The sequence below is a fragment of the Zeus faber genome (genome assembly GCF_960531495.2).
Source record: "Zeus faber genome assembly, chromosome: 12".
Classification (NCBI taxonomy): Eukaryota; Metazoa; Chordata; class Actinopteri; order Zeiformes; family Zeidae; genus Zeus; species Zeus faber.
The window spans coordinates 11425212-11448069 of record NC_137196.1 but is presented as its reverse complement, the minus strand read 5'-3'; the positions used below and the strand labels follow the sequence as shown (position 1 = coordinate 11448069).

Below are 22858 nucleotides of genomic sequence, written 5' to 3'. Positions count from 1 at the left end.
GCTGACAGCTGTGTGTGTTTTCACCACGCAGGCTGCTGATGGTGCCAAACCGGCCCCCCAGCACCACCCAGTCCTGATGGCCGCCAACCAAGCAGCCGTCATCAACGCGGCTAAGAGTGCCAGCGCCGCCGCCAGCAGCGGTCTGGCCAAGGCGACCGTTGCTGCCTTGGTGAAGGGCACCAGTGGGGCAAAGAGTGCTGCAGGGACCACCGGCGCCATGGCAACGGTGGCCAAGAACATCGCCAACATGCCAGTTGTCGGCGTGTCCAAAGGAGGCGGGGTGGGGAGCGTTGTGGGCGTGGCCAAAAGCTCCAGCGCATCACTGGTTACAGCGGCGTCACTGGTCGGTGGGATGGCGGCGGGAGGAGGGAAGACAGCCGCTACACTGTCTGGTAAGAATAGGAGTTGGTAAATTCTCTGTGACCCCGACCCGAAGTTGTCTCCAATGGGTGCTTTGTTTTCTACTCAGGCATGCTGAAGATCCACTCGGGGGGTTCCAGCTCCCCGCAGACAGTGTTGACCATCCCATCCAACCAGCTCAAGCTGGGAGTAGGCAGCGGAGCCGGGGGGGTGCAGACCATCCTGATGCCTGTCGGTAAAGGTATTCCAGACCACACACAGCCCCACTTCGCCCTGCATCGCATATTACGGAGTGAAGGCTATCGGTCCTCATCGTGTGTGTGTGTGTGTGTGTGTGTGTGTGTGTGTGTGTGTGTGTGTGTGTGTGTGTGTGTGTGTGTGTGTGTGTGTGTGTGTGTGTGTGTGTGTGTGTGTGTGTGTGTGTGTGTGTGTGTGTGTTTCTCTTGTATAATCTAGTCGTGTCAAAGGGCCCGCCACCCAGCTCTTCCTCTTACACCACCACCACTGCTGGAGCTTCCCCCATTCTCCCCAGCCAGGCCTCCCCTTCTCTCGCCCTTCCACTGGCGCCAGGTGAGAGTAGAGACCCCCCCCAAACCTGGTTTATAGCTGCCGCAAGCAAGCTGTGCCGCTCATGGAGCGCGCACAACCAGAAAGCACAAGCATTTGTAGTTGACGCGTTGTTGTGTAGATGCCGGGGCGATATTCTCCAGAAAGAGTGGGTGCGATGTTCACCAACCACCATTGGAAACTGAAAGAACTGCTGTAATCATTAATAAGAAGTCCTGAGGGAAGGATCTGAATAACACGCTAAGAGCAGTAAAATTAAAATAGAAAGTGTATAGTGTAGTTGGCTGCACAATAATGGCTAAAATGATAATCACGATTATTTTCTCAATATTGTGTTCACAATTATTTATCTTTTATCAATTCTTCATCCATTTTGGGGAACGCAATTATTTTATTCACTTTGTAAATCAACAGAAACTGCCTTCACAATAATAATGTATTTTGTAAACCTATAAATAAACTCAAATGAACAAATCTTTGAATCAAAATAGGACTTTCTTCACATGAATTCAGTCTTCTTAAAGTTATCTATTAATTACATTTTACAAAAAAAAAAAGAATGGCACCAAATAAAAATAACTGATCCTAAACAAGAAGATCAGTCATTTTACCTTCAGGTTTTTTGCAAGAAAAACACCAGCCTACCTCCCTACGCATAAAGCGAGCTGCCTTTAAATTACCAGCAAAAGCTGCTCATCAAAAGCTGTAATTATTCTCCTGAATTTGTCGGGACAAACAGCAAGGAGACTGAACATTTATTTTTGTCAAAAAATTTGTTTGTAATTAAAAGCCCTCTAGCGTTTCATACACGGGTCCAGCCACATAGGTTTTAAGGTTAATTTTGACAAGGCGTAGCTCCCAAATAAAGGTTTTTTGTTTTTTGTTTTTTTTTTACCCTGCGGCTAACTGACTAATGAAAAGCTTGGTCGACTAAGTCTCTTCTCGTCGCCTGACATTTGATTCGACTAGTTGGGGGCAGCCCTAGTTTTTATTATTTAATATGTATTTACTTTTTCGTAATTGAACAAAACAACAAATGCCCCGTGTCCACGGAGCCTGTGTGTGTGTGTGTGTGTGTGTGTGTGTGTGTGTGTGTGTGTGTGTGTGTGTGTGTGTGTGTGTGTGTGTGTGTGTGTGTGTGTGTGTGTGTGTGTGTGTGTGTGTGTGTGTGTGTGTGTGTGTACACTCCATGGAGCCTGCAGACCTGCCAACCTGCACAGATTTTGTGTACCAACCACGCAATTCTTAGTCAAAATATTCAGGTACGAAATTATATATATAATTGTAATTTGATGAAGGAAAACAATCAAGGAATACAATACAATACAATACTGGGCATTTATTTGGTATTTAAACTACATCCCTCGGATTGGACAAGATGCTATGACCTTGTGCTTGTGGTTCTGTAACCCCTCCTCCCTCTCCTCTCACTCACTCAACATCCACTGATAGGCAGCGCAGCAGTACTTTATTATCCACCGAGGCATTACGCTGCATTTCTGAGGTAAAATGGGATGTGGGGAGTAATAATAATGCAGAGAATTGTGACCGTAATGTTAACATATAAAACGTGAGATGCACCGATTGATCGGCCATGACCGGTGATCGGCTGATCAGTGTCAGAAAAAAACGATTCTGTGCCGGTCAAACTTACAGCCCGATACTGTGCTCGTGTAGTCATAAAAATGCTCCTGTACTCAAATCGGATTCCAACGTAATGTAACGTAGTTGCGTAGTTGACCCCCAAAAAATGGCGAAAGAAAGAAAATGTCGCTGTTTGGTGGTACTTCAAGGTAAAAGATGAAGATATAAATGATTTATTCCAAAATTGTGCAGACTGTTTATCTATCGCTGTCACTGCAGCAGAGGGTCTGACCTGGTTGTTCATAATGCACGAGCTACACTCATGACGAAAGGTTGGACTCTCTTTCGAGACTCGGTTCATGACGAGTCACTCAGTAAAATGAGTCATTCGATTTGATTCAGTTGGTTTAATGACAATGAGTGACGGAAGACTTCCAGTGAGAGTGAGAAGAGTCGGCCATTTATTGTTTTGTTTTTTATTTTTTGCAATGATTGCAATTTATTTTGGGATGGCAACTACCATAAAAATATAATAGAAAGGTATATTTGCACTTAAAGTGAAAGAGACTTTCATCTGAGGTTGAAATGGACACTTCCATGTTAGTTATATTTTGTGTTCCGCTAAGACTCAGTGAGAGGTAGAAGTTGAATTTTACTGAAACTTGGTGACAATCCCATAATCTATTTTATTGGAACTTAGTGACTGTTCCATGTTGTATTTTATTTTATTGGACCTCAGGGACAGTTTCATGTTCTATTATTGTTCCAAAGTGAAAAATGAACAATAATTACTAACACACTGTGTTAAAATCAGCAATCTAACTATTGTGGTAACTGAAAATTGCAGTCCGTATATTTTGCTGTCCTGTCACGTGAGTGTGATCAGATCACGGGATGTATTTGTCATTGACCTACAGGAAATATACCCAATGAGACCAAATAATAAGAAAATGTGATTTCTCTGATCACGGATATAAACTCAGAACGACTGGACAACAATTTAAAAGATATTTAATAGTCAATGTTTTACAATGAACATACAATTGAATGCAAATTGGAATCGGTCAAAATCTGAATCGGCAGGTCAGACTTCACAAAACAAATAAGAAATCGGAATCGGCCAAGGAAATTGCAATCGGTGCATCTTTATTTGGTGAACATTTTCGGTAGTTTCCCGAGATGATGCATTTCAAGAGGTTTATTCTAATGAGATAAATGTACATACTTTATGATGTTATCCGTAGTATGGCCACGGTGTGAATCACTGATGGAGTCATTTAGCTGCAGTAACTCAAACGCCTCAGAGACTCCCTGTCGTGGCCCATATTTTCCCAAGGTTGGCAGGTCTGAGTCTATGGCGCGCTCCCGCTGGCATACGGATGCAGGGATTATATTCTTTGCCACACATAGATAATTGCGTTCAGGTGAAAAACAAGGGCAAATTGCGCTCAGCTGCAAAACTTCATGGGCGTGTTTGCGCTGCCATAGCATTAACTTAATATCTTTTGTGAATCGTACACTGAGACAGCGCAGATAACAGACAAATTGAGGGAAGGGGGGGGATCATCCCTGGCCACGCTCAATTAAAAGTGAGGGCCAATATCGACATAGCAATTCACATACTGTTAATTGTGCAGCCCTAGTTGTATCTATTGTAGTCAGTGCATGTTTTTTTGTTATTTATATATATATATATATATATATATATATATACACAGTATATATGTATATAGTCTTGATTCTGTGGAAATTGTCATTGTGAACATTACAAAGAAGTCCTGAGGTATTGAAATAGTCCAAATCTTGCTAAAGATACAGCGCTATCTTCTTCCATGAATTCAACGTCATCTGTTTATTTTTGTGGCGTGTGGATGGATCGTACAGATTTCTGTAACCGCGGACCTCTTCGCGCAACCTTCCTTCCCAACGTGTCCATCTTGAATTACCTGAAGCGCATGGTGTATGGTGTGGAGGTCCAAAAAATTTGGATTCAGCGATTTGGCGCGAGGGTGCGACTGACGTAATTTATGGCGCGAGTGACTATAAACCAGCCTTCACCCCGCCACAAACTCCTTTTTTCCACCTTGAGCAGCAACCTGGCAGCGTCACTCTCCCCATAATCCCGATGTCCACGCTGGAAGGCGGCCATATTTATTTGACAGCATTTCCCCTTCAAAAAAAATCCATTGATATGGCCAATGCCAAAACATTTTAGGCATTGGCCTAGGTTAGGTTGTTAGGTTTTTTTTTTTTATTCATTTTGCATATGATCCAGACTTTTCAAACTGTTGTGATGAGCCTTCAGTCAGATTCTTAAACCTACAATGCTCGGTACTGTAAATGATGGGTGACCTGGAGGAATTCCTTATTGTAACGTGTTTTCATGGTAACTCATTGTTTCTCAATTATTTCAATGAAATATTCATTTATTAAAAAATAAGTACCAACAAGTTTTAGGACATTCCAGCCATATTCCATTCCATATCCGAATCGTGTGAAATTCCCTAACGTCCTCCACGTCGTCCTGCTCTGACCCCTTGTTGCCTCCTCTCTCATCTCCTCGTTTCTCGATCTCCCACAGTGAAGACAGAACCAGGTGCTTGCATGCCTGTCACCATCGGCCCATTGCCCCCCACGGCGACGCCCATCTCCTCCTCTTCTGCCACATCTGCTCTGGCTCCACCCAGCTCCGCCCCCGCAGCCCCCACCACCGTCAAGCTGGAGCAGGGGGCCGACACCTTCGCACACGACCTCATCAAGTAAGTTGTGGTTGGTGTTGACAGCGCTGAAGTTGTAAAGGGTTCTTACCAGGTCCTTGAGGTGCTTGTAGTGCTTGAATTTTGCCCTTAGAAATTCAAGTCCTGGAATACCTTGATAATAGCCCCTTTTCAAGTTCAAGAGAAGTGCTTGAAAAGTCCTTGAAAAAAATGCAGTAATTTATAACCTGTGATATTCCCCCTGGTTTTGTAATTCAAGTCGTAACATAATAAAACATTTCAGTACATTAGTAATGGATATATAGATATACAGTATATATATCTATATATATACAGTGGGGCAAAAAAGTATTTAGTCAGCCACCAATTGTGCAAGTTCTCCCACTTAAAAAGATGAGAGAGGCCTGTTATTTTCATCAGAGGTACACCTCAACTATGAGAGACAAAATGAGGAAAAAAAAATCCAGAAAATCACATTGTCTGATTTTTAAAGAATTTATCTGCAAATTATGGTGGAAAATAAGTATTTGGTCAATAACAAAAGTTCATCTCAATACTTTGTTATATACCCTTTGTTTGCAATGACAGAGGTCAAACGTTTTCTGTAAGTCTTCACAAGGTTTTCACACACTGTTGCTGGTATTTTGGCCCATTCCTCCATGCAGATCTCCTCTAGAGCAGTGATGTTTGGGGCTGTCGCTTGGCAACACGGACTTTCAACTCTCTCCAAAGATTTTCTATGGGGTTGAGATCTGGAGACTGGCTAGGCCACTCCAGGACCTTGAAATGCTTCTTACGAAGCCACTCCTTCGTTGCCTGGGTGGTGTGTTTGGGATCATTGTCATGCTGAAAGACCCAGCCACGTTTCATCTTCAATGCCCTTGCTGATGGAAAGAGGTTTTCACTCAAAATCTCATGATACATGGCCCCATCCATTCTTTCCTTTACACGGATCAGTCGTCCTGGTCCCTTTGCAGGAAAACAGCCCCAAAGCATGATGTTTCCACCCCCATGCTTCACAGTAGGTATGGTGTTCTTTGGATGCAACTCAGCTTTCTTTCTCCTCCAAACACGACAAGTTGAGTTTTTACCAAAAAGTTCTATTTTGGTTTCATCTGACCATATGACATTCTCCCAATCCTCTTCTGGATCATCCAAATGCTCTCTAGCAAACTTCAGACGGGCCTGGACATGTACTGGCTTAAGCAGGGGGACACGTCTGGCACTGCAGGATTTGAGTCCCTGGCGGCGTAGTGTGTTACTGATGGTAGCCTTTGTTACTTTGGTCCCAGCTCTCTGCAGGTCATTCACTACGTCCCCCCGTGTGGTTCTGGGATGTTTGCTCACCGTTCTTGTGATCATTTTGACCCCACGGGGTGAGATCTTGTGTGGAGCCCCAGATCGAGGGAGATTATCAGTGGTCTTGTATGTCTTCCATTTTCTAATAATTGCTCCCGCAGTTGATTTCTTCACAACAAGCTGCTTACCTATTGCAGATTCAGTCTTTCCAGCCTGGTGCAGGTCTACAATTTTGTTTCTGGTGTTCTTTGACAGCTCTTTGGTCTTGGCCATAGTGGAGTTTGGAGTGTGACTGTTTGAGGTTGTGGACAGGTGTCTTTTATACTGATAACGAGTTCAAACAGGTGCCATTAATACAGGTAAGGAGTGTAGGACAGAGGAGCCTCTTAAAGAAAAAGTTACAGGTCTGTGAATGCCAGAAATCTTGCTTGTTTGTAGGTGACCAAATACTTATTTTACCAAGGAATTTACCAATTAATTCATTAAAAATCCTACAATGTGATTTCCTGGATTCTTTCCCCCCATTCTGTCTCTCATAGTCAAAGTGTACATATGATGAAAATTACAGGCCTCTCTCATCTTTTTAAGTGGGAGAACTTGCACAATTGGTGGCTGACTAAATACTTTTTTGCCCCACTGTATATACTGTGTATGATAATGAGACTAAGATTGTATTTGAACTACTTAGGAACGAAAATTTATTCTATTTGTCCTGGAAAATGAAAAAATACTTCTTTAGAAAAAAGAGTAAAGAGAATTTAATTTTGTAATGAAAGAATGAACCCTGGTTGTAGCTTATTGTGTCCGTTGGAAAAAGTATGTTTTGATCATGAATGTAAGACGAAAGAAAAGTAACCTGTCCTGTTTACCAGTTCTTTTTTTTCCAAATTGCCGAATTCTTCCTTCTTTTTATTCCGTCCTTGCCGTCAGCACTGAGCACGTAGAGACCATGATGCAGCTGCTGACCGCCGTGGTGAAGAGGTTCCCTCTGATTGTGTCAGAGAAAAGTACGTGAGCCCTTTTTTAAACAGCAAAACACTACAATGGCCGCATTGTGTCCGGGTCTTATGTGTTGTATGTTGTTTGTTTTAGCCGAAGATTCCCATCCGTTCTGCGCCTCGTCCACGGAGCAGTATTACTCGTGGAACATTGGCAAACGCCGAGCGTCAGAGGTGAGGGGGGTGTGTGTGTGTGTGTGTGTGTGTGTGTGTGTGTGTGTGTGTGTGTGTGTGTGTGTGTGTGTGTGTGTGTGTGTGTGTGTGTGCGCGTGCGCGCGATTATATGTCAGTAATTGGAATTTGAAAATGAGTGGTGTGTGTGTCCACAAAACAAGATTGATAAATGTAGTTTTACGTGCGCAAAAATATTGAAATTGAAACAAAAGTCAATCTTTGGTTAGTCATTTGGTAATATTTAGTTTATAATGTTAAGATACAAACCTACTCAGGGACTCGACCTTAGATGTGTAACTGAAGCTCTGTGTGACGGTGAGTGTGTCTCTTGTTATCAGGTTGCAGAGGCTTAAGTTGCCTCATTGTCAGTGCTGCTCTGGTTTGTTTAGCGTCCTGTTGTCTCTGTAATGTGGCTCTGCGACATGTGGCTCTTGACTCAGCAGCTTCCTGCTTCCTGCTCGCCTCCCGTCTTCCCTGTCCACATCTATCTGCTTTTCGTTTACATCTATTTACATTTATTTACATGTATCAGACGTTAAATGCTAAGTAATCAAAATTTTTTCTTTCCTCTCTCTTCATGTTAGTGCATTATGTCTAATAACAACTTAACAGCTAGTCAACATCAACGACTCATGTGTTGGTGTATTGTACGTTCCTCAACTAAAGGCTCGTCGACCTCAATAGAAACCAGAGTAGTTAGTCATAGCTAAAAGTGTGGTGGTGTTGGTGTGGTTTAGGTAGACCTGTCTTGGGTCTAAGTAATTGGGCCCAGGATCAGTGTCGCTGTACGCCTGTTGCTCATTAGAGTAATCAATGAGAAACAGGTAAATGATGACATGACGTGTCTTCCATCTGCTCCGGGCTTGTTCCGTCTTGCCCACGCGCTGCTGCATTCTGAATCATTTGCAGTGGTTTAACAGTGCACGCTGGGAGACCAGCCAGTAGAGCGTTGCAGTAGTGTAGTCGTGAGATGACAAGCGCCTGGCCAAGGAGCTGTGCCGAGTGCTCCGACAGATACCGTCTGATCTTCCTGATCCCAGTTGTACTGAATGAATCTGCAGTATCGGGAGACAGGGGAAATTTGAGAGAGAAGAGGGCCGAGTACAGATCCCTGTGGGACACCGGTCTTTACCTAGAGAGACTTGGACACCTCTCCCTTCCACACCCTGTAGGATCTACCTGCGATAAGACTTAAACCATCTGTGCTCAGTCCCTGTAATACCAAGATCAGAAACACTGGACAAGAGAACATGATGGTTAACAGTGTCATGCTGTGGATAAATCAAGCAAAATCAGAACAGATACCTTATGGCATAGCTAATGATACTTCTTGCTGCCCGCAGAGCACAACCATCAGCAGGGCTGTCTCGGTGGAGTGACCGCATTTGAAGCCACACTGATAAGGATCCAACAAGTTATTCTGTGTGAGAAAAAGATGCGTTTGTTTAAATACAGCACATTCAAGTGTTTTGAATAGAAATGGCAGAAGAGAGACAGGTCTGTAATCCTCTACTTGCGATGGGTTTAGTGAACCCAATTGCAAATTTGTGCCAAACAACTCTTGAAGGAATGCTGTTTGATATAAACCAATCATGCAAGTCTCATGGAGAGCAGTTAGGGATTTAAGTATCTTGCAAAAGGATTCTTCAGCAGGCAACCAGGAGCAGCTGGGTATCAAACTGGCAGTCTAGACAACCCGCTTCCCACCGCCCCGTGATTTTGTGACAAAGAGATGTTGCCTCATTCATGTTTTACTTTCCTTTTTCTGGATTACGCATTGAAATTATCCCACCTCACCGCCCCAGTTACAAGACTTTGTATTAAAACGGAGGCGTATGCCCCTACATAAGTTGAAAACTGAAACGGATTGAATGCGCTACTGGAGACTGCAGAGTTTTTTGTGAATGAAAAGCCAAGCGCCTCTGCAGACAAACAGACACTATGAACATCCGTGGAACAGACCGGCGGTCGTGAGTAAAGATCCCAGACATTAGACGATTGATGTGTAAACGTGCGGCTATATCATTGAGTAAAGACTGTGGGGAAAAAAAAAACTGTCAGTGCGCCTGACAAGCGTTTCCGTACTGAGTTGAACAGCTCTCCATACCATTTTAGTTTTCAGTTTTGCGCTGACATTTCGGATTGCACTAATTTTCCCTCTGACATCTTCTGTCATAATAGATGAACAACCTGTACGATCACGTGTCATTTGTTGACAGTTTTTGGTTCGCTTAACACAGGAGCGTGTGAACACAAACCGGACCTAATGAAAAATGCAACAAAGTAGCAACTTGATCGTGAATCTGAACAAATTTTGCCAACTATAGACGTGTCACCTTATTTTAGAGAGCAGCATCTGCCCAGCGACTGCTGTTTCGCCATCTCAGCATTTCTTATTTCGGGGGCTGAAGGGAAGCGAGCGGCGGCGGCTGCTGAGTAAGTGTCAGGGGCGTGGGGGCTCGGACTATCTATAATCTGTCTGTAATTCGAAGTGACGGACGTTATATAGTGGGGCTGTGACCCAGAGGTTGAGAAAGTCTGAGTTATGGGCTCTCCAACAGTCCTGTCCGTTTGTATTGGGGCTGCTGCCATACATCAATGAATTATGTGGACTACATGTGACTATTTGGAGATTCTCCATCAATGTGTCATTATATTCAATTTTATGTATTTGTCTGATACTTCCAATGCCGTACAAATCAAATGAATTTGAAAAACCACATTGGAACTAAACTGCCAATATCACCTGATGGAAGCCTTGTAATGACGCATGTAATGAACAATGTGACGGATAAAGTTCAGTGTAGACATCCAAGTCAGAAAGTATGCATATGCGCGTGCTCTCACAGCTCCAGCGTGCCGTGGCGGTGAAGCGAGTCGTGCAGGACGTGCTGGACCACTCCCCCCGGCTCCAGGCCCTCACCCCCCCAAAGACCCGGGACGTGGTCCAGTGGTGCCGGCAGCGGGGCCACACGCCGCCCGACCCCGAGCCGCAGCGCAGAACCGATGAGGAGTCCATGGAGGACATCCTCACGCAGATCGACAGCGAGCCCGGTGAGGTTCTTATCATGACACCTCTCCCAACTCTCTCTTTTAGCGCCATTTGTCTGAGGTGCATTGGGTTTAACTTCGGGTTAACTTCAGGTTTCAGTGTTTGGCATTTTTCCATTTTCTCTGGAATTGTCACACATTTCAAAAAGACAAAACGGCTCATTTTTACAGTATTTATTAATGGTCGACCAATTGGGCCGATATTTGCACATTTTGAGGTAACGGGGCATAGGCGGATAAACAAAAAATGTCTGCAGACTAGTGTTGTCAGAAATATCTATCTTCCTATACCTATTGATTCAGAATATTTGAAATGGTTTCAATACTCATTTTCCACAACTATGGATAAACCGGTAGCGGCTGCGCTTCCTCGCTCTCTCTTCTCTCGGGCTGCGAGTCACACACACCGCTGCGGTGCCCACAAAGCCCCACCTCCGCTCACTCACTCTGTCTTCACTCGTCTCATTCGCTCTGGTTTGTTATGGTGTTAGCTCATTAAAGATGCCACGTGCAGAGCCTCTGCGCCCGGTTTGAAAGAAAACAGCAGGAGTGCTGTTCGGAAACACTTCGCATTTGTGGCAAAACGTAAACCTAACTCAGAGAACACGAGTGGAGTTTTCTTTTCTCCTCCAGACAGTGCTGCACCGTACGTGCGTTCCCCTGGCGGTTTTCCTGTGTTTTTGTTTTAAATCTATTCATTTTGGTGTGTTTCCTAACTTGTACGAAACAAACTTTTTAAACACAGCTGAGTTAAGGGACTGTCCCTTTCCATCCCGTTACAAACAAAAACCCTGTGTGTCCCGTGTCGCGTCACACCCTCTCCCCGTTGCTATGGTACTCAACTTAGTAAAAACTGGATATCTTTGTGTGAATACTTAACTTGTAAATAATAAATCCTGCACTTCTGGAATGGGGGGACTCTCTAGTTTCCCACCAGACTTTAATATAATGCCTTTATTATTTTACATTTTTTATCATTTATAAATTATTTATTTTTCATTCATAAGGGTTTTTTTTTTTTTTTACAAAGTTAAGTTTTTTATTACCTTTGGACATTTATTTAGTTGATATTTATAATTTAAAATAATTCAGACAATAACATAAGTGTGAAATAAATATTCATTTAAGTTTTTTTCATTTAAGCAATTTTGTGTCCCACCATGATATTGGCATTATATATCGGCTATCAGCCACCGCGCTCTCTAAATGACGGCATCAGCCATTGAAAAACCCATGTCTGCCGACCACTAGTATTTCTCTCTGAGAGATCGAGACTTTAATACGGGGTTCTTATCAGGTCCTTGAGGTGCTTGAAGAGCTTGTATTTGTCCTTGAATTCACTTTTATTCTACAATAATTAATATTGCCAAAAATAAAATGATATAAGAAAAATATATATACTGTAAACATGAATATCTCAGTAGAATTTCACAAACAGGCAAGTAACCAAGGCTGTTGTCTACTGCAAAATATGAAAAAAAGACCTTTGCGGTGGAATTCAGAAACCCACCAAACCTTTCAAATCACTCCCATGCCAACCTATTTCCACCGCGCTATTTTAACGGCGAGAATAAATCCCAGCTGAAACCGAAACTGCGAAGCGCTCCGTTGTTGAAAACCCCCTTGGCGTCGTCCCGCCTCAGAGTGCCCGTCCACGCTGGGGAGCTGTGAGGAGCTGGTGCTGCGGCTGGAGCAGATGCAGGCGCTGCTGAAGACGGAGCCCGAGGAGGCCGACGACGAGGTCGTGGACATCGTCACCGTGTCGCCACCCTGCCAGCGGCTCAAGGTCAAGGAGGAGGAGCAGGAAGTGGACCAGGAGCCCAAGTTCTTCCTGGGCCACTGCCCCTCCGGCCAGTTTGTCAGCGAGACGGCTCAGCAGGTCAGGAACCTTTTTGTATGAGTCAGAAAGGGAAGACGTTTTGTTCGAGGCCTTTCCCGTGAGAGTTAAGCGTTGTGCTACAACGTCTGTTTCCCTCAAGTAGGCCAGTGGAAATGTTGACGTTCTGATTCAGCGGAAATTCCGTGCCGCTGGGAGTTTTCTTCCTCACTTGTTGTTTTCCTGAAGATGCAGGTTTCACAAAGACATTTCTTGGATGAGCTAGATCTTACCTCACCTCTAGAGTGGCTCTCTTAGATAGTATGTTATTTCAAATAATTATTTAAAATGGCCATTTGAAACTGTTGTTTATGCACAATTTTTTGATATTTTAAGTGATTCTTTTAAGTAAGACTTGAAGAGATATAAAAGACAAATTCAAAATACTGTTATACCATCACACTACTCTACTGTTATTAATCTTACTTGGTGTATGTTTGTCTTGAACTCGTATGGAAATTGAGCCACTAACAAGCACGAGCCTCACATCTGCAGCAGCCTCTCCTCCAGTTGATCCTCTTCTGTGTCCTCCTTTGATCGTATCGCTCTTTCTCCGCCTCCTCCTCCTCCAGATCGGGATCGCCTTCCCGCCCGTGGAGGTGGAGAAGAACGTGTTTGCTCCGGTGGTTGAAGCCATGATTCTCAAGGTGGGTCTCCATGTTGGCTGACGACAGCGCAGTCGCTCATGTACGGCCGACCAGCTCCTCATTATCACAGCGCGTCCTTGACCACTGCCATGACCATATTCATGAGATGTCTGCCCTTCCCCTTGTACTGTACAGGATGCAGGCTTTCTTTATGACTAATGGTGTGTGTGTGTGTGTGTGTGTGTGTGTGTGTGTGTGTGTGTGTGTGCGTGTGTGTGTGTGTGTGCGTGTGTGTGCGCGTGCGCATGCCACCACAGGCTACGGAGCAATTTGTGAGTGACATTCTGAGAGAGTCCCTGGCTGGAGCTTACGCCAAATCCCCTCAGAACAGGTCAGAAATCCATCATCCTCGTCATCCATCCACTTAGAGCTGCTCGTAACACACGTGCTCGCTCAGGTTGGAATACCAGTTCCGTGTTCGCAAGGGCCTCGTTGGCGAGTTTGTTTGCTCCTTCACCGAAAGATGATGAGCAAAAGCAAGGGGTAGGGGAGGAGGAGTACACGTCGGCGTTTTTAACCCTGGAATGCATATTATGGGTCAAAAATGACCCGGATGAAGATTTCTTACTTTAAATACTGTAGTACGGCAGAAGCTCAGGAGGTAGAGCGGGGGCGTCTCATAATCTAAAAGGTTGCTGGTTCGGTCCCAGGCTCCTCCTGCTAGCATGCTGTAGTGTCCTTGAGCAAGACACTTAACCCCTAATTGCTCCTGATGGCTGCGTCCGTCGGTTTGAATAATTGTAAGTTGCTTTGGATAAAAGCGTCTGCTAAATGAAATGTAATGTAATGTAATGTGCTGATGTGTCCTTGAGCAAGACACTTAACTCCCTAACTGCTCCCCGGGCGCCGCTACATGGCAGCCCACTGCTCCTAGATACGTGGGCTACTAGGATGGGTAAATGCAGAGAAATTGCAAAATTTGCTGTTGTGGGACTGATAAGGGTATAGAAAAAAAAAAGATAGATAATATATATCAAATTTCTAACTTGAATTTGCATTCTACGGTTACACTTGAAGTACTTATGAATCCGAGCCCGCCTCAAAAGAAGTTGTCATGTCATATTACATTCCCGCTGTGTTTTCCCGCAGGCCTCCGAGAGAGATCACGACGAGGAACATCCACCTGGCGGTCAGCAGCATCCCCACCTGCGACTTCCTCACCAACACGCACATGGGCTACCTGGCCAAGGATAACTGACCCCCGACACCCACCCAACCAGGGGGCCTCTCCTGACACAGCACTCACAGACCGCGGAAGACCCGAGCCTACTGGTGACCAAACGCCCTTGCTGCTCAACCACAGAGGAAACTAAAAAAAAAAAAAAACACTTTGAACCCAAACGACTGAACCGTTCATCTCTGCTTTTAAGTGCTGCGTTTGGCAATCCTGGAACAATAACAGCACGTGACCCCCCCCCCCTCTTCCTCTTTCCCCCGTTCTTAATCCGGTTTTGTCCACCTCTGGATGTGGATCAGTCGCCCCAGCCGGCTGGAGGAATTAAATTAAGAGATTGGAGTTCTGAAATCCCGGTGACCCCAGAGACGCCCGGATTAGAATCCGTTTTAGAACGCCGGGTATGAATGGAATGGTTTTCAAATGTTGTCGCGACAACCAGCAAGCACTGGTTCTGATAGGAAGCTCGGTGTCTTTGTCCGGGGCGGTTCCAGAGATACTCCCTCCCCCCCCCCCCCCCCCCCCCAAAACAGGGTAATTTCTTTCGCTGAGAATAGGGAAATAAGCCGTTTCTAAAGCGTCAACCTGACGTGTAGCTCGTGACTTTGTCGGCGGTCATACCTTGTCATGTGTTCATCAACTCTTCAATGATGCCGCTTCGCTAGCATTTCAGTACATGGAATAAGCCACTAAACGAGTCATACTGTTATTTATGTGAGTGCAAGAATCTGGCTGTAAACGCTGTCGAGCATCGATGGCCAGCCCATGAGCTTTTAGCGTTCCGTTTTTATCGCCATAATGTAACGACTAAGTACCCCATGAATATGAATGGCAGGATTTTGATGGTGTTATTTTTATATCGATACCTGCAAACATTAATGTTCTAACAGTGTGTGTGTGTGTGTCTGTCTGTGTGTGTGTGTGTGTGTCTGTGTGTGTGTGTGTGTGTGTCTGTATGTATGTAAATTTGGCCGCTGATCATATGCATTGGTGGCCTGACTGGATGTGTGTGTGAATCTTAATGTTTCAGGTGTGTCATGCCCAGTGTGGATGTTCTGTCTGGAATCTAAGTCTAATATTAAGCTTTGCATTATGTTAATGTGTGAACAAGGTGAATGTGATTATTGGCTGGGCTGTGGTTGTAATGTGTTTGTCCGAGTTTAGCGTAGAAAATCCAAATAAATAATGTAGTTTCAATTTTTTCAGTGCACAACAAAAACATAATCAATATTCTTCTAATAAAAAAGGGAAAACCAAGTCACATGGTGTTGTTATTTAATGTTGAATGGTCGTCTTCTCTCTGCAAAGATTTCATATGATTTTCACATGGTTTAGTCCAAACTTCCTTACCTGTGTTTACAATAGTTAGAGATCACATTGAATGTTACTGAGTCTTACTTTAAGCAACACTCCACCAGACCAGGGCACCAGACTGTCGGCCTCGCTCCCGCTGCGTGGCTTCTCTGCGGCAGGTGTCCCAGGTGCCGGTGGTGGTCGGGGGGGTCCTGTGCCGAGCGCACTCTGCTACGTCGGTGGGCGCTCGGGGCTTGTGGCCGGGTGCAGCATCTTGCCGGGAGCGGTATGGCAGGCCTCATCTCTGCGCAGGGCATTGGTGGGCATGGGGTTCTGGTGGGCTGTCATCCTGTGGTCCGTGCCTGGCTTCCGCGGCCCATGTTCCGCACATGAGGATGGGTTGTATGTATGTGTTGTGTGTGCCGTCCCGGGGTGTCTCTACGGCGGCTGGACTCGGGGTTGGCTGCGGGGCCACACACGCAGACACACACCAACAGCACATGCTTTGAACACACCCCTGAACACCCTCTTTGTTACATCCTTTTCCTTTCCTCCCTCATTTACTGCCATAGCTATCATAGTGAGAGGCCACGTGACCAAATGCTGTTCCAATTTTCCTGGACTTAATAAATTCAGTTTGGTTGGTACATGTTGTCGTCTGATGTTTCTATGTTTGTTTTTCCATGTACATGTTCTGTTTCTATGTTTATTTGTCTCATCCGTGGTGATTCTCCCCTTTTGTAGTTGTGATGATTAGTTGTTTAAAACATGGCAAGATCATTCTCCAAAGAGGGGGATTGGAGGCGATCTTGTGTAATTAAAAAGCTGCTTTTTAATTCATCCACAGGACATTGGAGGCCGCAAGCAGTTCTTGATGATTAAAGAAAGGCATTATAGGTTGAGAAGTTGAACTCCACTTGCAGACTAACTCTGTCCTAGATGCAATGGCATACAAATACTGTGTGTTGTATGCCCAGCATGCTGACAGCACAGGTTTAAAAAATATATATATATATTTATATATATAATATATATATTTATATATATAATATATATATCAATATAAATATATATATATAAAAATATATATTAAAATTTATATATATATATATATATATATATATAAATAAATAATATATAATAAAAAATATATATATATCATTGAAACTATGATCAAAACAATCATCGTTGCACAGTATCTAATGGTGCTGACGTCTTGTAAATTACAATTAATTAATTTAGCTTTGGACCCCCTGGATCCTCTTGAAGGACCCCTGGGGTTCCCCAGACCATGCTTTGAGAACCACTGGTTTAGATAATGTAGAAAGGAAAACGGGTTTCTTAAAAAGAGAACCAGAGGTACCAACAACCTAGCACTGTTTTATTATAACATCACATATTTCCTCTTTTATGTTCTTAGACAACAGATTTACAAAAGAATGGATCAGAATATCAATGACGATCAAACTAATGGGATATATAAGGGAGATGTTTATTAAAATTTTCAATTAATAAAATACTAGCAGATTTCATAGCAACACCAAAGGGCGACAAAGTGCTTTGAGCGTCCACACCAATGTACATGTTGGTGTACGTGTGGCCAACATGTACGACAAAAAGGAAGATTCATACTTTTTTTTTAATATATTTTTTTATCACACACAAACACATACAGACACGCACAGCAGCCATGATGTTGTGTGTCCACAAAGCCAGAAAAGGGAAGATTGTTTACAAACTATTTTGTAACATGCATATTTTATCTTCTACAGAAGGTAGGGGCAGGGTTGACGTTAAAAGGATGCTGTTGTTTTTCCACTCGTTCTTGGCTGGCGGAGGCCCCCACGGGTAACACCGCCCGTCTGGATACGCGGTACATTGCCTTGCATAGATTTCTTTTTACATTTCTCGTGGCCGAGGAACGCACAGAGAACATCCCTCTCGGTTTGGTTACAGGCAAAATTTGAGCCGGGCGAAGTGGAAAACGGTTGGGTGTCGGTCGTCGCGTCGCTGCTCCCCGTCAGATGCTGAAGACCCTGGACCCGCTTTGGAAGATGGCGGAAGGGTTGGGAGGGAGCTTGGTTCTCACCAGATGTTCCTGCAATGAAGGCGCACGGATAAGGGGGTTAAGATGGCCTCCGGTGGGAGGCGGCGTGGCTTCCGTGGACTGCAGCGATCAGAGAAAGTGGTGGCGACGGTCACAGACCATCAGCCCGGCTGCGTCACCGCCGGTTGCCATTTAGAAAGCCTCCGACTGAACTAATCTCGAGTCAGTCTATAGTCAGAGATACGGAGACATTGGTCCTAGTCACATTCTTGCCCTGAATATTTTCGTCAGTCAATAACAGCACAGCTCCATGGGGTGTGTTGTGTTATAATATGACTTTGTCAAAGGAAATGAAGGCTTTCGGCATCTACACATAGTTGAGAAATGTCAAGCTTGTGTGCATGTGCGTGTGTGCAGCTTTTCACCTCCTCCCACGCAGTTCTCTGCTCTGTGCAGCAGCCAGCAGTGCCTCTCTCCTAAATTAGATTCTCGCTTAAGAAGAATGCAACACACTGCAACATCGCATTTTACCCGAGTGGCAAATAATCCATCATCTGCTTCTCTCTCTCTCAGTCTCTCTCTCTCTCTCTCTCTGTGCCTGCCCCCTTTATCTATTACGTATTCCCATTGCCCCCCCTTCCTCTCTCTCTGTCTCTTTGTTTGACTCGCCAAATGTTTCCCCCCCCCGTCCCCCCCTCGCTCTGACCTCTCCCTTCTACCCCGCCAGCGCGGCACAGACCACTGCTGTGGTCCCGTCGGGCAGCGTGGGAAAAGGGAAGTGGTCCAAGCCGAATGGACAGGGACCAGGGAAGGGGGTCAGAGGGAGAGAAAAAAAAAGCTTGGCTTGAGCGGCGCCGATTGGTGAAAAGAGAGGGCGGATGGGGGGGGGCGGGATGGGGTGCGGGTGCGGGTGCGAGTAGGCGCCGGGGAGAGGTCGATGCTCAGGATGCTTTGCCCATTTCCCCATGAAGTCAAAAAGCCTTTCCATTGAGGTTGAAGACTGCTAATCCACAATGGTCCGTGGAATCGAACCAGGTGGCGTTGCTGGCTGAGCGTATGCAGGTTGCCGTTCCAGTCCGATAGGAAAGGAGCTCAGGATGAAAACCTCACTTCTATTGGACGTCCACAGCACAGGGGCTGAGACCCCTGCTGGGGATGATACAGCGCACTCTTTTTTTTTATTTTTTCCAGATTGTTTCACACAGCTCTCCTTCCTCACTTCCTCATTAATGTTCGAGAAAACCAGCCAACTTCCACATTTGAAGGCGTTGACGTTATGGTTACTTCCACCGTGTGGTGGGTTTGGCGGCGTGCACGCCTCCGCCGGTTCAGCGTTTTCATCTGCTTTAGCCGAGGAGGGAAACACAGTCTGACAAATTTATGTGACGAACAACAAAGGGCTTAACGAGGGTTTTTTTGTTGTTTTTTTTACACTGCGGCGTAATCAAAATCAGATTGATTTTACATTCGGGAGCGATTAGTAGCACTTAGCTATTAATTCTCCCGGCGGTTATTTCGCTGGAGTTGGGTCTGGAGGTCAGCAGGTCTCGAACGCCGCTCGGCCCCGCCCGCCCCGAGGCGAGCGGCGGAGCCTCGCTGACGCACAGGCCGACGGAGAGTTGAGCCTGAACTCGGTTGCTTTTCCTGTCACTGTATTGACGTGTGTCCGTGCCAGTGAGCCCGGCGTAAACAAACCGGGCACGCACCGAACCCGTGTCAAGGCTCCCAGACTCGTATGTGCAGCGCTTGGTCAGACACCTCTGCAGCGGGGGCGGGAGTCAATAATGAGTTGGCAGCGTGCGGGCGGTTGGCGTCTGGTGTGGATTATCCGAGATCAGCCTGATCCTCCGCGCGGGGCCAGGGCCGTCTGGTGTCGCATGGGTGGAGGTGCTGCCCCTAATGAAATTGCCCCTGGGTGTGGACGCTTTTTTGAAATTTTTCATCGTGGATGTTCTGTTCAGGGCGGAGCTGTGGCCGTTGGATCCACGTTACGGTTCGTCGTCTCAACACCCTCTCAGTTTCTCCAACTGGGACGATGTTATGAATAGATTCTGTGACCTGCGAGTGACACCAATCATCTTCCCCCCGTCGGCATCTCACAGGACAACTTCGGCTCCTCATCGACGTTCCGGTTGACATCAGGATGGTATTATGTGATGCAAACGGCCCAAAAGGTCACCCCGGTTTCTACTGACGGAGCAATTGCCGACTCAAATTCACATTAAAATGCATCTGGAGACAGGGTGGTGTCCAGTTTACTCCTAGTTCTAAAGCACCCGTTGAGTGGTCTAGTCCAGCTCCAGGCGTGACGCTGGCAGATGGCACAGGGTGGCATAGCCGGGGAACAGGGGGGTGGGGTTGGCACCAAAACCATTCCGAGATTCCCACAAATTCTTTCTTCCTGTCACGAAACAGCTGCCCTGTCACACGCGACCCCGGGGGGAGGGGCCGGCGGAGCGTTTCGCCGACTGTAATCTAAAAAAAAAAAAAAAAAAAAAAGAAAGAAAACGGAAAGCCTGAGAAAACTCGGCCAAATGTATTAGTCTCCATTCTCCAAAGCAAAGCCTTTGGCCTTGTTCAATTTTGCATCGGGTCCATAGAGATTGAACATTTCTAATCGATCTCCAAGTGGCGTGTCTTTGTTTTGAGCGCCCGTCCGCTTCAGTTTCGCTGAGACCCCAAATCTGAGCCCAAGTTTGTTCTTTCCAGGTCAGCGTAGCTAGCGGAAGGACCAGCAGGGTGTTACCTAATACCGTGCGTGTCCTGTTTTAAACAGCTGGGTCACTTTCAACTGCTCGGCACAGAACGCTGCATCACTTCTGGAAGGTGCCCCGGCAGCAACAGGCCGCACGGGGAATCTGACTTCAAGGAGCTGACTGCAAGTTCACACCCCGGGCTCCTAAGTCCTTGCTTTTCGAAACCCTTTGTTCCGAGTGGATAAACGTGTTAGTCTGATCACAGCTTGTCAGGAGCTGTATCATGTTCCTTGTAGGAAGATAGAAAAGTATTTTTATTTTTATTTTTTTTACAAAGCTCTGACTGGAGCTAGAAATTGTTGGCAATACTAATTTGGGGCTGAAGCCGCAACGTGGTGCTCGACGCCTTGATGGAGGCTTGTATAACTCAAGGCTTTTCAAAAGAATCAACAAGATAAATCGGTAAAAATCCCTCTACGCTCACCTCTCCCTTGACTGTAGTGACGTTATTTCTCTCGGGTGGGTGGCCCTGCAGGATGCCGGGGGGGCCTGCGGCCGTGGTGCAGCCGGACTGAAGGGGGGTCGGTTTGGGCTGTGGCACAGAGGCAGGTTGTGCGATGGTGGACGGGGCTGCAGGGCAGTGGTCCGCCTGGTGCAGCCCCAAGGACCTGTGGGCTTCCCCGCTGTAGGCCGCCTGGTAGCTGGTTTCGGGCGGAGTTTGGCTGGCCTCGGTTTCAGTGCTGATGTATGGAGCTGGGGGGTTTCTCCTGGTGCTTTTGGCTGGTTTGGCACCCGTCCACGGCCGGTACTCCTGTCTGGTTAAAGTGGATAGGGATGAAAGTGTTCAAAGAGGGATTATTTATGGAGGTCTGCTTTTAGCCAAGAACAATATAAGACAAAGGTTTTTAGAATGCCAAATTCATCTGCAAGATCACGCATGAATTGAGTTGCAATGAGTAATAAATTGATTTCAAAAAATCGCTCACAATGTGTCCTGTGTCATGCTTGAACTGAGGGGTCAACTTGAAGTCTTTAAATGTGACACAAAAGCAAGCTCAACAAATAAACCTTCCAACCAACACTCTAAGTGTTCATTTAAAATAGTCGAGAGAACTATTCATGCCACCCCCACCTCCTCCTCAGAGCCATCCACACTTCCATTATGTGAGAGCTCAATTAACCCTGAAACCCACTGAATAGGGTTAAGGAATGAAATGAATGCATTTTTAACCATTAACCATCAAAACACAACCAGTCGGTGAGGGTGAAAAACTGTAAAATAAATATAAAATAAATACAGATATATACAGATAACGAACATATTCAATAAAATAATAATAACTGGCCTATATAATAATAAATACATTAAAATAAATATGGTAAAGTATATAATACATTCACAAAAATATTAAAATGAAATTAAAATCCATAAGAATAATAATAACAATAATAATAATAATAATAATAACAATAATAATAATAATAATAATAATAATAATAACAATAATAATAATAATAATAATAATAATAATAATAATAATAATAATAATAATAATAATAATACATAATTATACATAATAATACATACAATTATGAATATGAATACAAATAAAACAAAATAATAATACCCCACTAGTTCTACCTGTATGAGCTGGTTCTGGTTGTCCCTGCCCCGCGCTCCTCTCTCTCGGCCCACTCCCCCTGCGGCTGCCCGGCGTGATGCTGCTGCTGCTGCTGGGGGTGAACGTTCACCGGAGGGTCCGACACCCCGTCCGCCCCGCTCCCCCCGTTACTGATCCAGGGGAAAGTCTCCTTCCGGGGGATGGGCCAGGGTTTGAAATCCTGCTTGTACTGCGTGGTGCTGGGGAAAGGCACGTCGGGCGGCTGGTAGTCCTCCCGGGGCTTGTAGCTCAGGGGCTCCCTGCGGCCCCTGGAGGACCCCCGCGGGGCCGAGGGTCCCTGCTGCCGCGGGGATCCGCGGAGCTCCGTGGGAACATGTCTGGTGACGGATCGCACCTCCTGCTCGCCGATGTCCGAGTAGTTCTGGATGGTCAGCGGAACCGAGAGGTCCGATTTGTCAAACTGGTTCCAGAACCGAGCCAGGCAGCACACCCGGCTGATGCACGGCCACGCCATTGTCTAGTTAGTAAATAAGTATTAAGTCAATACATTCACATTGCATTGGTGTTTGCATGCGTGGGTCCGTCCCTGACGGAGTGCAACTCTCCGTGGCAGCAGCATGGATGGTGGTGAGCAGAACTGACTGTCTGGGACAGTCGTTCAGCACCCACCACGTGGTCTGGGATAGAGCCCTGCAGAGGAATCTAGTGCACGGTGCATTTATCCCCTCTATTCTGTGCACGTCTGCTCTAAAA

General features: G+C 45.6%; 2 protein-coding genes across 2 annotated transcripts in view; one reads left to right on the top strand and one right to left on the bottom strand.

The window, feature by feature from the left end:
* The window catches only part of yeats2 (YEATS domain containing 2), a 39356-nt gene extending 23681 nt beyond the window's left edge, over positions 1 to 15675 (top strand). Inside the window, exons 20-30 of the mRNA XM_080010352.1 lie at positions 32 to 392; positions 470 to 601; positions 817 to 930; positions 5093 to 5270; positions 7458 to 7534; positions 7620 to 7699; positions 10549 to 10753; positions 12394 to 12629; positions 13199 to 13273; positions 13531 to 13604; positions 14363 to 15675. Coding sequence (XP_079866478.1) covers positions 32 to 392; positions 470 to 601; positions 817 to 930; positions 5093 to 5270; positions 7458 to 7534; positions 7620 to 7699; positions 10549 to 10753; positions 12394 to 12629; positions 13199 to 13273; positions 13531 to 13604; positions 14363 to 14471 — 1641 coding nt within the window. The 3' untranslated portion in view covers positions 14472 to 15675. The remainder of the gene's footprint in view (positions 1 to 31; positions 393 to 469; positions 602 to 816; positions 931 to 5092; positions 5271 to 7457; positions 7535 to 7619; positions 7700 to 10548; positions 10754 to 12393; positions 12630 to 13198; positions 13274 to 13530; positions 13605 to 14362) is intronic.
* A 1735-nt stretch (positions 15676 to 17410) lies between these two features.
* map6d1 (MAP6 domain containing 1) lies at positions 17411 to 22658 on the bottom strand. The gene is made up of 3 exons (XM_080011282.1): positions 22126 to 22658; positions 20968 to 21298; positions 17411 to 17838 (listed from the first exon to the last, which is right to left on the bottom strand). The coding sequence occupies exons 1-3, from the start codon at positions 22617 to 22619 to the stop codon at positions 17761 to 17763; spliced, it is 903 nt and encodes a 300-aa protein (XP_079867408.1). The 5' UTR covers positions 22620 to 22658; the 3' UTR covers positions 17411 to 17760.
* Positions 22659 to 22858: the final 200 nt, after the last annotated feature.

What these genes read in the sequence shown, in the direction of transcription:
- map6d1 (XM_080011282.1), bottom strand. Translation starts at nt 22,619, where the DNA reads ATGGCGTGGCCGTGCATCAGCCGGGTGTGCTGCCTGGCTCGGTTCTGG. An exon ending in ACCAGAACCAGCTCATACAG is followed by an intron (nt 21,299 to 22,125) that starts GTAGAACTAGTG and finishes CACTTTAACCAG; the next exon opens with ACAGGAGTACCGGCCGTGGA. An exon ending in TCACTACAGTCAAGGGAGAG is followed by an intron (nt 17,839 to 20,967) that starts GTGAGCGTAGAG and finishes CCTTCATTGCAG; the next exon opens with GAACATCTGGTGAGAACCAA.